The 13,549-nt window shown below is 42.9% G+C and overlaps 1 protein-coding gene across 1 annotated transcript in view; it reads right to left on the bottom strand.

Moving 5' to 3' along the window:
* Positions 1 to 13,549, bottom strand: part of CCDC149 (coiled-coil domain containing 149) — a 60,969-nt gene that overhangs the window by 7,376 nt on the left and 40,044 nt on the right. The window contains exons 8-10 of the mRNA XM_045017949.1: positions 12,920 to 13,004; positions 10,723 to 10,867; positions 3,039 to 3,115 (exon numbers count right to left, since the gene is read on the bottom strand). Coding sequence (XP_044873884.1) covers positions 3,039 to 3,115; positions 10,723 to 10,867; positions 12,920 to 13,004 — 307 coding nt within the window. The remainder of the gene's footprint in view (positions 1 to 3,038; positions 3,116 to 10,722; positions 10,868 to 12,919; positions 13,005 to 13,549) is intronic.

Here is a 13,549-nt window from a genome sequence, read left to right as displayed (position 1 = left end):
ACCATGATCTCTCGTGACTGAACAATGAAACCATCAGCCAATAAGGGAGACTCTGAAATGTGAAAGAGAAATTTTGCAGGATTGAGACCCACTCACCCCTGACAAAAGACGACAACTGCGGACCTCACCACTTTCAAACACAAAATTCATTTGATTTCGCTTTCCCAGTTTTTCTCCCCTACATGCAAGCCAACAAAAACCAACCAACTAAAGAACCTATAAACTATCAAACCATTTCTCCTACAGGCTGGCAAAGAGTGAATGTTAAGGCTATTTCTATTTGTAAATAGGTGGCATGGTGCTGGGCTAAGTAAATAGATAGTCTATTGCTGGCGATGTTTAGGAAGCAATACTCATTCTGCTTTTAGGAACCTGAAATTTATTCAACTAGAATGATGTGTCTGTTTCACAAGTATGATTCAAAGTCAGCTCTCACTGGCAAAGCTTTCCAATGACAAAAAGTTCAACTCACTGTAAACCAAGTGATGTTTTCTTCTGAGAATCTTTCTTCTAGCATCAATCAGAGCAGGTGCTCTCACCCTTCACTCAAGCCAACATTCTTATGATAGTTCTCACAGTACTGACAGGAGATGGTATTTTACAGAGCAGAGGCCAGTTGTAACCATCTGAAAAAGTGTTTGTGATCCCACTGGGTGTCACAAGACTCATATTTGATATCTCTGAGCTTGATCACACTTGGAAACAAAAGTGCAATCTTAATTTACTGCTTCTCTGGTTAAACAAAGAAATAAACCTCACTGTTTGATGCAAGTCACAATCTAGTGTAAAATTCAGTTACAACTATTGAGTATCATCCTTTATCATCATTTTTCCCAATTTAAAATAATTGTCTTGTGCAGTAGTCTCTATTTCCCTTGTGGACATCTAACTCACTCACTTGAACATCTTAATCTGACAAACATAAAAATGTTCAGATAACATTTCCATTTATTTACATGTTGTGACAATATTTAACGCACTGCTAAAATTAGTTACTAAAAATATACATGTCAAGTAGAACCTACTCCCAAATCCCACTGAGACATTGTAGCTCAGGCCTTCAGGCAGCAAAAGAAAGGAAGAAAAGAGACAGTTATTGTATTAATATTAATTGGATGTCTTACCTAAATAGACTAACAATGGAGCAAGCTCTCAGCATTTCATTTATTCTACTTTTTATTTATTTTTATACATTTCTGCAAAGACCAAACATTGCATTTATTAACTATGAATTTCACTGAACAACATTTTTTAAACAAAGTAGAATGCCAATATGTTAAATACCCAGGCAACATTAAATTTCAATTAGAATGTAAACCTATATTAGTGTGACTCAAGATAATTATTTTATCTGCATCTTGCATTAAGAGGATTTGAGTTAAAACTAACATCAGGAGTGGAACTGGAGAGATTTGTCACTAGGACTCTTCAGATACATTGCTAAATATCAGCTGTTTTTTGGTGAGGTTAGACCTAAATGATATAGCTTATAACACCTGGAACCTTGTCTACATTAGTGTAGGTACCTCTAATGGTAGCAATGGGAAATTGTTACCACAAACATAACTTAGTGGTGTGAACATCAAGAAGAAAGATGATTAAAGGAGAAACAATTAGGTGTAATGAGAGAAAAATAACCAAAAATGAAGGTAATCCAAACAATGCACATTTCACTAAAATTAATAAATAAAACATGTTGAAAAAAAACTGGCTCCAATATCTTAAGTTGTATGATTTTATATTAACATTTAAATCAGATCGTTAATATTTTTCAGCTACAACCCATAGTGATAGTTCGACTGTTTCTTGCATTCGCCAAAGGGTATTTTTTCTGCTATCTACTATATTCTGATTTAAAATGTGTGTAAATCCAGCATTTTCACAAGTGACTAGTGATTTTGGGTTTCTAACTTGACACACTTTAAACTGGATTTTCCCAAAAAGTGTTGAACATTCATCTTTTCAAAATCACTAGCCACTGAAACTTGACTATATTTTTAACAAGTTTCTCACAAAGTGTACATTGAAATCCTCATATGGAAACAGACATCCAAACACTTAATAATGCAAGGGATCTCCCAAAACTGAGTGATGGGCCAATAAAATAGCAGATAAAATTCAACGTTGATAAATGCAAAGTAATGCGCATTGGAAAACATAATCCCAACTATACATGATGGAGTCTAAATTGATATCGCTCAAAAAAAAAAAAAAAAAAAAAAGATATTGGAGTCATCATGCACAGTTCGCTGAAAACACCTGCTCAATGTTCAGTGGCAGGCAAAAAAAGAAAAGGGTCATCAAATGTTTGGAACCATTAGAAAAGGGATAGATAAGACAGAAAATATTGATGCCAGAAAATATTGATGCATCTATATAAATCCATGGTACACCCACACCTTGAATACTGCATAGAGTTCTGGTTGCCCCAGCTCTAAAGAGATATATTAGAACTGAACGAAGTACAAAGAAAGGCAACAAATATTATTAGGGGGATGGAACAGCTTTCCATATGAAAGATTAAAAAAAGACTGGGACTGTTCAGCTTAGAAAAGAGACTATTATGGGGTACGACAGAGATCTATAAAATCACAAATGGCATGAAGAAAGTTATTTACCCCTGCATGTAACAGAAGCAGCAAGGGTAACTCAATGAAATCAATAGGTAGCAGGTTTAAAAATCAACAAAAGGAAGTACTTCTTCACACAACACACGGTCAACTTGCGGAACTCATTGACAGGGGATGGGTTCAAAAAGAGAATTAGATAAGTTCATGGAGGTTAGGTCCATTAATGGCTATTAGCCAAGATGGTCAGGGATGCAACCCCATGGTCTGAGTATCCCCAGCCCTCTGACTGCCAGAAGTTGGGATTGGACAACTGGGAATAGATCACTCAATAATCGCCAGTTTCTGTTCATTCCCTCTGAAGGATCTGGCATTGACCACTGAAGGAAGACACGATACTGGGCTAGATGGACTACTGATCTGACCCAGAATGGCCATTTTTATGTTATGTTTTTCTGAATTTCTACAAACCTGGAAGACTCCACAAACCAGAAATTTCCAAAGTTCTCAACTTCTTCTCCAATTCTGCCACCCGATTACCTAGAATTCTGAAAAAAAGAACATGACGTATCAGCTGAGAAAGAGAAGACTCATTGTCACAGGAATTTATTCCACCCACAGATGTTTGCATGGTTGTGGATACACTCTCCACAGTCACAGCACATACATATTAACTTGTTTATCTTTTGTTTCACTAACAGTGATGGGCAACCCCCGTAAAAGTTCAGATTTAACAATATTTGGATGCTTACCTGTGCCTCTCCCAAAACAGAAGTCCCAAATACATTTCCAGTACATCTTAGATTTACTATGAAAGAAATACTGTGAGGGAACATTTATGATAAATATCAGGACAGGAGTGAAGTGAATGGGGACGGGGTAGTAATGTGGGTAGTAATACAAGCCCATCAACTGAGATACTTAGCCCCAAAGGGTGTGTCTACACTAGAATAAAACACCCACAGCTGGCCTGGGTCAGCTGACTTGGGCTCCTTGGGCTCAGGCTGCAATGCTATAGAATTACAGTGTAAACGAATCGGGCCTTGGGCTGTCTATACTGCTATTTTATAGCCCTGCAGCCTGAGTCAGCCAACAGGGGCCAGCCACGTGTATTTTATTGCAGTATAGACATACCAAGAGTGACAACACATTAGGTCATGTGCCAGTGGGAGCATTCATGCCCTGGCACAGGCACACACTCAGTGGCCAAACTGTTTTCTCATCTCTAACTTCAATGAAATCTGAGCCAATCAGCATTTTTATTTTATACATTTCCTTCCTAGTTAACTTTGAGACTCACTCTTAATGGTCTCCCTGGGTGCCCAGTGATCATAGGCACCGACTCTGTGGGTGCTCTGGAGCAGGAGCACCCACGGGGAAAAAATTGGTGGGTGCTCAGGACGCACCGGAAGCCAAACTCCCCGCCCCACTCCCTTGCCCCAGCTCACCTTCACCTCCGCTTCCTCCGCTGAGTGCTCCGCGCCCTCGCTTTTCCCCCTAGTTCCCAGTGCTTGCCCAAGTGCTGAGAGGAAGGAGTGGGAACAGGGTGCGCTCAGGAAAGAGGTGGGGCCAGGGCGGGGATTTGGGGAAGGAGTCCAATGGGGCAGGGAAGGGGCAGAGTTGGGGCGGGGACTTTGGAGAAGGGGTTGGAATGGGGCCAGGGCAGGGGCGGAGTCGGGGGGGGGGCCAGGGTCGGTGGTGGTGGGGGGTCGAGCACCCACCAGCGTCAGGAAAAGTTGGCACCTATGCCAGTGATTACATCTGCAAGACAGACAGCAGCTTCCAACAAGCTCTCGGGGGGCGGGAGGAAACACACCACGATTGCTCAGGAGGGTGGGAAGAGCCTTCACATACAGTATGTGCAAGTTCAGCACAGGAGCAAGTGCTGCAGAGGTGGGGCATACTGCTAAAGGCAAGGAGTCACAGTTTGATCTCTGAGTCATTGTTAACAGCAGAAGAGACTCCTTGGAATGATGGTCTCCCCTCCTCTCCGGGCAGTTTGGGCAGGGAAGGGGAGGGAGGTGCACTCGTAGCAGGGATGGGGGCTGCTAGAGATACCATCAACATATCAAAAGAGCCACCACGACCCAGGTTTGTGCCACTGCCTGTTTTGTTTTAAACCTGCTGCCTATTAATTTCATTGGAGACCCCTACTTCTTGTGTTAAGTGAAGACGTAAATAACAGTTCCTTATTCACTTTTCTCCGCACCATTCATGATCTTATAGATTTCTATCATATTCCACCCACAACTGTCTCTTTTTTAAGCTGAACAATACCAACCTTTTTAATCTCGCCTCATATGGAAATTGTTCCACAACCTTAATAATTTTTGTTGCTCTTCTCTGTACCTTTTGATTTCCTAATGTATGTTTTTTGAGATGGGGCTACCAGAACTGCTGTATACAAGATGTGGGTGTACCATGGATTTATATAGTGGCATTAAGATATTTACCATTTTATTATCTATCCTATTCCTAATGGTTGCTAACATTGTTAGGCTTTTTTTGACTGCCAATGCACACTGAGCAGATGTTTTCACAGAACTGTCCACGATGATTCCAAGATCTCTTTCTTGAGTGGTAACATCTAATTCAGACCCCATCATTTTGTGTGTATACTTGGGATTATGTTTTCCAATGTGCGTTACTTTGCATTTATCAACATAACATGTCAGATGAAATTCAGTTGCCCAGTTTCATGAGGCTTGTAATGGGGTGGTCACCCCACTCCTGTCTGAAGGGGATAAAGCAGCCCTGGAGAGGGCTGCAGCAGGGGAAAGCTAGGCTGATTGGGAAAGCAGCCACAGCTGTGGTCAGCTTAATCAGGGCCCAGCTGGCCCTTATAAAAGGGCTGTGGGCCAGAAGCTAAAAACAGACACACTCTCTCTAGCTCCCTAGAGAGAGAAGGACCTGGCTGCCTGGGAAGCTGAGGAGGGTATCTAGGGTGGAGCAGTGCTGGGGAAGGGCAGAGGGAGCTGGGGAGCTCCAGCCTAGCAAAGCCCCCAGGCTGCAGGCTGAGTTAAGAGCCCACAAAGGGTACTGGCACTGCAGAGGGGCAGCCCAGAGATAAGCAGAGGCAGCTGGTCAACCCCCCTTGCCAATGATGAGTGGTTTACAAACTGCAGTTTGCTCCAGGGAGCAGGGGTTAGATGATGACTGGCGGTAGCCACTGAGGCAAGGTGGGGATAGAGGGGTTGGGGGTTCCCCTGGGAGGGGAGACCCAGAGTGAAGGGGTGCTGCGGTGGGCAGAACCCCTGAGCAAAGGGCACCGGGGTATGGGAGGGACACGGGGGCCAGTGGCAGGTGAGACATCAGCTGGCCTGCAGAGGGCGCTCTGGAGGCTGGAGTGCTAATTCCCTGGACAACCAGCAGGAGTCATCGCCCTGTCACAAGGCTCCTTTGTAACTCTTCACTGTCTGCCTTGGACTTATCAAATAATTTTTTATCATCTGCAAATTTTGCCATCTCACTATTTACCCCTTTTTCCAGATCATTTATGAATGTTTAACAGCACAGGTCCCATACAGATCCCTGGGGGACACTGCTATTTATTTACCTCTCTCTACTCTGAAAACTGACCATTTATTCCTATCCTTAGTTTCCTTTCTTTTAATCAATTATCAATCCCAGAGAGGACCTTCTCTCTTATCTCATGGCTACTTACTTTGCTTAAGAGCCTTTGGTGAGGGACCTCTCAAAGGCTTTCTGAAAGTTCAAGCATATCCACTGGATCACCCTTATCCACATGCTTGTTGACTCTCTCAAATAATTCTAAAAGATTGGTGAGGCATGATTTCCCTTTACATAAAGCCATGCTGACTCTTCCTCAACAAATTGTGTTCATCTATGTGTCTGATAATTCTGTTCTTTACTACAGTTTGCCTGGTACTGAAGTTAGGCTTACTGGCCTGTAATTGCCAGGGTTGCCTCTGGAGACTTTTTAAAAATTGGTGTCACATTAGCTACCCTCCAGTCATCTATCACAGAAGCTGATTTAAGTGATAGGTTGCATACAGTTCTCTAATTTTATATTTGAATTCCATTATAACTCTTGGGTGAATATCATCTGGCCCTGGTGACTTATTACTGTTTAATTTATCAATTTGCTCCAAAACATGCTGTACTGTCACCTCAATCTGGAAGAGTTCCTCAGGTTTGTCACTGAAAGAATGGCTCAGGTGTGGGAATCTTCCTCGCATCCTGTGTAATGAAGACTGATCCAAATAATTCATTTAGCTTCTTCGCAGTGGCCTTGTCTTCCTTGAGTGCTCCTTTGATGGTCCAGTGGATCCACTGATTGTTTAGTGGGCTTCCTATTTCTGCTTTAATTCTTTTGCTACCTACTCTTCAAATTCTTTCTTGGCCTGACTCATAATATTTTTACACTTGACTTGCCAGATTTTATGCTCCTTTCCATTTTCCTCAGCTGGATTTGACTTCCAATTTTTAAAAGAGGTCTTTTTGTCTCTAACCACTTCTTTTACACGGTTTAGCCATTATGACACTTTTTTGGGCCTCAGTTCTTTTTAATTTGGGGTAGACATTTGGTTTGACCCTCTATTATGGTGTTTTTAAAATGCTTCCCTGCAGCTTGCAGGCATTTCATTCTTGTGACTGTTCCTTTTAGTTTTTGTTTAACTAGCTTCCTCATTTTTTTGCGTAGTTCCTCTTTTAGAAGTTAAATGCTATTGTGGTGGGCTTAGTATTCCCTCCCAAAAAGGATGTTAAATTTAATCACATTATGGTTGCTATTACCGAGCGGTTCAGCTACATCCATCTCTTGGACCAGATCTTGTACTCTATTTGTCAGTTCCAGGATCAGCTGCTCCAAGAAGCAGTCATTAAAAGTGTCTGACTGCATCCCATCCTGAGGTGACATGTACCCAGTGAACATGAGGATAGCTGAAATCCACCATTATTATTAATTTTTCTATTTTTATAGACTCTCTAATCTCCCTGAGAATTTCACAATCATGATCACCATCCTTGGTCAGCAGGTCAGTAGTATATCCCTACTGCTATATTCTTATTATTCAAGCCTGGAGTTTCAATCCACAGAGATTCTATGGTAGAGTTGGATTCAATTAAGATTTTTGCTATTTTTGACTTCGTTTTGCCACTTTTCCACTAGCACAACCTACTCTGACATTCCTATATATTTTGTACCCTGGTATTATAGTGTCCTGTTGATTATCATTCCACCAAGTTTCTCTGATGCCTCTTAGCTCAATAACCTCAATTAATACCAGGTACTCAAGTTCACACATCTTAGTATTTAGACTTCTAGCATTTGTACACAAGCACTTATAACATTTGTCAATATTTAGTTGTCTGCCTTCATGAGATATAATTGAATGGGACTCTTTCATTTGACTGTTCTCTTTAGTTCCTCCCTGTACTTTATCAAATTCTAGCCTCTCCTCTTTACTAAGCTACAGAGAATTCCTGTTAATACAGCCTCTGCTAAGGGATGTCTGTCTGAATCGTGTGTTCCTCTGCAACTACTGGCTTTCCCCAGCCCTTAGTTTAAAAACTCCTCTACCACCTTTCTAATTTTACATGCCAGCAATCTGTTTGGTTTAGGTGGAGCCCATCCTTCCTGTACAGACTCCTCCTTTCCCAAAAGGTTCCCTAATTCCTAATAAATCCCTTCTCTCTACACCATTGTCTTATCCACACATTGAGATCCTACGGTTCTGCTTAACTGGCTTTGTGCATTTCAAAAGAATGCTACCATGGAAGTCTTACACTTTAATCTCTTATCTAGCAGCTTAAATTTGGCCTCCAGAACCTGTCTCCTACCTTTCTTTATGTCATTGGTACCTACATGTACTACGACCATCGGCTCCTCCCCAGCACTGCACATAAGTCTGTCTAGATGTCTCAAGAGATCTGTCACCTCTGCACCAGGCAGACAATTCACCATGCGGTTCTCCTGGTCATCTCCTGGTCAAGGATGGGAATCATATAGGGATATGGGATCATTTCTCTTCACTCCAGTTTTATGTTCTCCTTCCCAAAGACATTCATCCTCAACAGCACAGAGGGAGCGGGACTGCTCAACTGTGTCCCGGAAAGTCTCAGCTATGTATCTCTGTCCCCCTTAGCCCATCCAGTTCAGCCACTCTCGGCTCAAGAGCCTGTATTCAGTCTCTGAGGGCCATGACATGTGTCACTCAGTGCACACATATGCCACCTGTCCACAAGGCAGGTAATCATCCATGCTGCATCCAGTGCATCAAACTGGATATCCCCCATTCTGCTGCTGGACCTGTGCCAGCATTATAGTTACTCCTGCAGCTTCTCAACCTCCCACCCCCCCTCCAAACCCGGGGATGTGTTTATTAGCCTAAGTTTAGAGAATGTTAATCAGGTGTATCAGGCTCTATTGTTCCCTCTCTAAACTCCCTTGCAAAACTCCAGTTAGCTGCTCCTGTTCACTAGCTTCTCTGATCTTTATGGAACTGGCTTTTTAAACCAGTTAAACCAGGGCTACTCAAGGGTAAGAGTTAATGGGTGCTCAAGGGATTAGAGATCAAAGCCACCTTAAAAAGCTCTCAGCCCTGCATTTCAACAGCAAGTGGCAAAGGAACGTAGGCTAGTGGCCTAATGTCTTATCTAATTGAAAGCTATTATGACCGTGTCGCTGCTGCTGTTACATAAAAGCACACCATCACTGGTAAATCGAAAAATAATTGTGTCCTAGCCTTCAAATGGTGAAGATGGGTTTGGACTTTGGGAATGGGTTAATTCATTGGTTGGAGACAAATGAGTGGACACCGATTCACGATAGAGTAGGAAAGACTATTTTTATTTATAATATGCGCATAGGAGTTCATCTTATTGCCTTTGACAAAAAATGGATTAGCAGCAAAAACAGCAGCAAAGCTCACAGCCCTGTTCAGAATGCAGTAAAGACAACTCTGTGTTCCAAATCTCCAGCCAAATGATGCTTTTTTCTGCTGTTTCCAACTGTTGTGTGTATATCCCATTGCAAACACTTTAAATCCCTATTGTACCAACATGTGTTTGACCAGTCACTCAAAAAACACTGATTTCACCTGGCTGGAGTGTGGGGAAGTGGGTCTGTTATCACATTCCCATCTCTGTACTAATCACTAATCCATCTCCGTTTGTCCTTCCTAACAAAGATGAAGCCATTTTAATCCATAATATTTTAAAAGAACTCCTTCCAGTGAGACAGGTTAGCAACTGATATCTACAGTTCTTATTCATGAGCACTCAGTACAGTTGTAAAGACTGATTAGTGAAGGCAATATTAAAATAGCCTATTTTCATTTCTTTCCCATTTGTGAGACAGCTAGGTTGAAAGGTGCCTGGATTTCTCCTCTGATTCCCTGGTACTGATGTAACATTAGCCTCCCTTCAGCTCAACAGACCCTTGCTTCATCCAAAGCATTTAAGTACGCCTACAGACTGTTCCTCCGTTTTTGTTGCCACTTCTAAGAATTATGCTATGGATTCTGCCTAAGTATTAGAGTTATCAATTTGCAAAATGAATCATCTATTCTAGTGCAATCCAGTTTCCTTTAGTATTTCGTCTTCCTTTCATGAAAGATATCTGCCTGTTTGTGGCATCTGGTCCTGATGTGCCTTTGAGAAGCCTGAATTACCTCTGATTACCACTAGTGAGTCAGTGCTGCTAAAAGGCTAAACACAATCAAGAAATGCTTCCTTTCTAGTTCCCACTTTCTCATGTTGCATAAGGACACAGTCCAATATCTTAAACTGTGATAAAAGACAGTTCTATATTCTCATGCTGGCTGCTATAGAATATCCCAAGTATGTGAGATAGCAATAGTTAAGATTATTGTCCAACATAAATAAATGTATTAAATCACAAAACAGAATAGGAATCATACAGTAGTGTTACAATCCAACAATTTATGCCTCATAAAACCAATCTGCAAGTTGCTATATTATGGATGGTCATGGCTGTGGCTAAGCAACTCTATTCCAAACCTATGACAATGACGTTTCATGTAAGAGGAGTACAAGATACCTGACCTTCCTTCCCTTTCCTGTTTTTAAGTTCCCATTTTCTAGACAAGAGCTCAAACATCAAATGCTAGTTTAAAAAGTGTTTTGAACACCTGTGTTGGTTTCCCCCCAAATTCCAAGTCATACTACTTACTTGTTGGTTTGCCTTTGGTGTTGTATGACCATATTTTTCTCATGGATAGTCTCCAGCAAGGCAGTAGCCAAAGATTTGAGATCTGAAATGGACTGTGGCGTGGCTGGTAGGCTACAACCATGGTCCTCCGATAACAACTCTTGGACTAAAATGTTATAACAAAAATGAGTATTACCTTTATGCAGACAGAAATGTGACACAAGTACTCAGTCAGACTTACAAAGCAAATCCACCTTTGTTTCGTTACTTAGCTGAATGTAGATTTATTCAAACCAACCAGCAAAACAAACCCAGACATATAATACTCAGTCATAAAAAATGGTGGCTGTTTGAGCTGATCATTGTCCCGCAGCAATTTCCAGCACAAACATAGGTAGACCATTTTCTGCTTAGCTAATATTTCTTTTGGAAAGAACAGATTTCTATTCAGTTGGAAAGAGCCTCATTTTTCTATCCTATGATCTCCTGCCACTGGCAGAACAGAAATATTTTTCTTCTGTCCACCTGAAAAAACCATGCCCACAAAGGTTTCATGTTTAGAACTACTGATTCCCTAAGGTTGTTGGAGATTGATGTGAGACACATTGATTGTGTCACACATGAGCCTATAAGAAACTTCCTCTGCAATAAGAAAGCCTGTGGACTCATTAACCTTGCTCAGCAAGTCCACTAGCATGATCACATTTGGTCATCTGCTGTGGCTAGAAACTGTACAAATGTATGGCGAAGAGGACATTAACCAAGGGTGACCAACCTGTGGCTCTTCAGAAGTTAATATGCGATTCCTTGCATAGGCACCAACTCCGGGGCTGGAGCTACAGGTGCCAACTTTCTAGTGCGCTACAGGGTGCTCACTGCTCAACCCCTGGCTCTGCCCCAGGTCCCGGCCCCACTCCACTCCACTCCTTCCCTCAAGGCCCCCGTTGGGGGGGAGCGGGGCAGCAACCGCTATGGGGGGAGTGGGGCAGGGCCCACTCCCCCACTGAGCACAAGTGGCGCCTTGTCAATTTCTTGGCTCCTTTTTAATTTTTACTCACACAGCAGCGCTCTGGGTCTTCGGTGGCAGGCCCTCACTCGCTCCGGGTGTCTTCGGCAGCACTGAAGGACCCAACGCCGAAATACCGCCGAAGACCCACGTAGCACGTGAAGGTCGCGCTGCCAAGGTGCCACCGAAGACACGGAGTGCTGCCAGGTGAGTAAAGGCACCGCAGCAGGTGGCACCTTTTTTTTATTTTTGATCGCACCCTGTTCCCTCCACCTGGCTACGCCACTGCCCCCGCCCCTTCCCCTGAGTCTGCTGCGCTCTTGTGCCGCCTCCTCCCCCTCCCGAGCCTCCTGCACACCACGAAACAGCTGATCGCGACGGGCGGGAGGCGCAGGGATGGAGGGTTAGGTGCTGATCGGCAGTGCTGCTGGCGGGTGGGAGACACTGGGGGCGGGAGCTGATGAGGGGCTGCTGACGTGTTACTGTGGCTCTTTGGAAATGCACAGTAGTAAATTCTGGCTCCTTCTCAGGCTGGCCACCCCTGACATAAATGGAGCTGTCAGTGCTGACGAACTTCATGAGTTTCAACCTGTCATGACAAGTACTGCTGGTTTGGTATGTGCCTGTGTGAATGGAGAGAGGGTGAGGATCATGGTGCAGGAGACAAGATTTTCCAGGGGGGGAAAAAGTTACTTTTTCTTATCCTATCCTCATCTTCTCTGATCCTTAGCCTCTGTTCAGGGTGTGTGTGTGTGGGAAAACACATGTGATGAGGCGATTGCTTTGTTGGTCTTTTCCTGAAGGAAACCGCAGAACTCCTGGAAGGGAGAAGCAAGCCACAGTAGCTCCCAAGTGCAGGAGTGGAACTTGGACTTAACATGCCCCCACCTTCCTTAACCTGCCTTCTCTGTACTACTGCTGAAATAGAGCATCAAGGTTGGCATTGTTAGCAGAGAAAAGAGATGACACAAGAAGAGACTCATCTGGGTCAGAGTTATACTGGGCCTTGAAGGCAAGGAGAAGAAGTTTAAGCTTGATGTAATAAAAAGGTGGAAGCAAAGGAAGGGAATTTATGGGGTCAGACTGACAGGAAAACGAGATTGGCTGGCAGGTTAAAAGATGATTAGGAAGAAAATGATGTGAGAAAAACCTCATAGTTCACACTGAAGAAAGAATGAGGTACTGTACCACCATGTTCCATCTTTGCAGTACCTTGCTTTGCAGAAAGGACTCCAGTCAGTGCACTGCTGCTGGATCTACTGTGAATCTTTGAATTTTTCCGTCTCTCTAGAGCATTCTAAGGAAACAAAAACATTTTTTTTCAGACATTAGCCTAAGCATTTTCATTTGAGTAAGGGATCTGAGGGTGGGGATATTAATCCTGGAGTTTCTCTTCTAGGGCATGAGTCTATACCTACACTGCTCGTTGGATGAGGGGGGCTCCTTCTGGAGTATTGGATATACTAGCCAAGAGAGCCTTTGGGACCCTAACGAATCTATGCACCTCATCACCATCCCCCTTTACCATTCTTTCTATTTCCCCCTCCACTCCTCTCCCGGGTTTTTAAAACTTTCCTATTTCTGGAAATAGTTGAATACATTTGTAAAAGCAGTAACACTCCATGGAGAATAGCACCCTGGGATAAAATTCTGACCTTCCAGAAAATTTCTCTTGGATATGCTTAAAGAGGGAAAAGAAAAGAGCACTAAAACTCTCTCTAAAGTCCTTTCAGCAGAAAATGCTGGCTTTTAGAAAGAGTTCAAAGCAAAATCATGATTCTCATTAAAGCCGAGCCCTTGTTATTCTCAAAGAACTGTCCTTCAGAAATCAGATACACACAC

This window comes from Mauremys mutica, chromosome 5 (genome assembly GCF_020497125.1).
Source record: "Mauremys mutica isolate MM-2020 ecotype Southern chromosome 5, ASM2049712v1, whole genome shotgun sequence".
Classification (NCBI taxonomy): domain Eukaryota; kingdom Metazoa; phylum Chordata; order Testudines; family Geoemydidae; genus Mauremys; species Mauremys mutica.
This window is presented reverse-complemented; position numbering and strand designations above follow the sequence as displayed.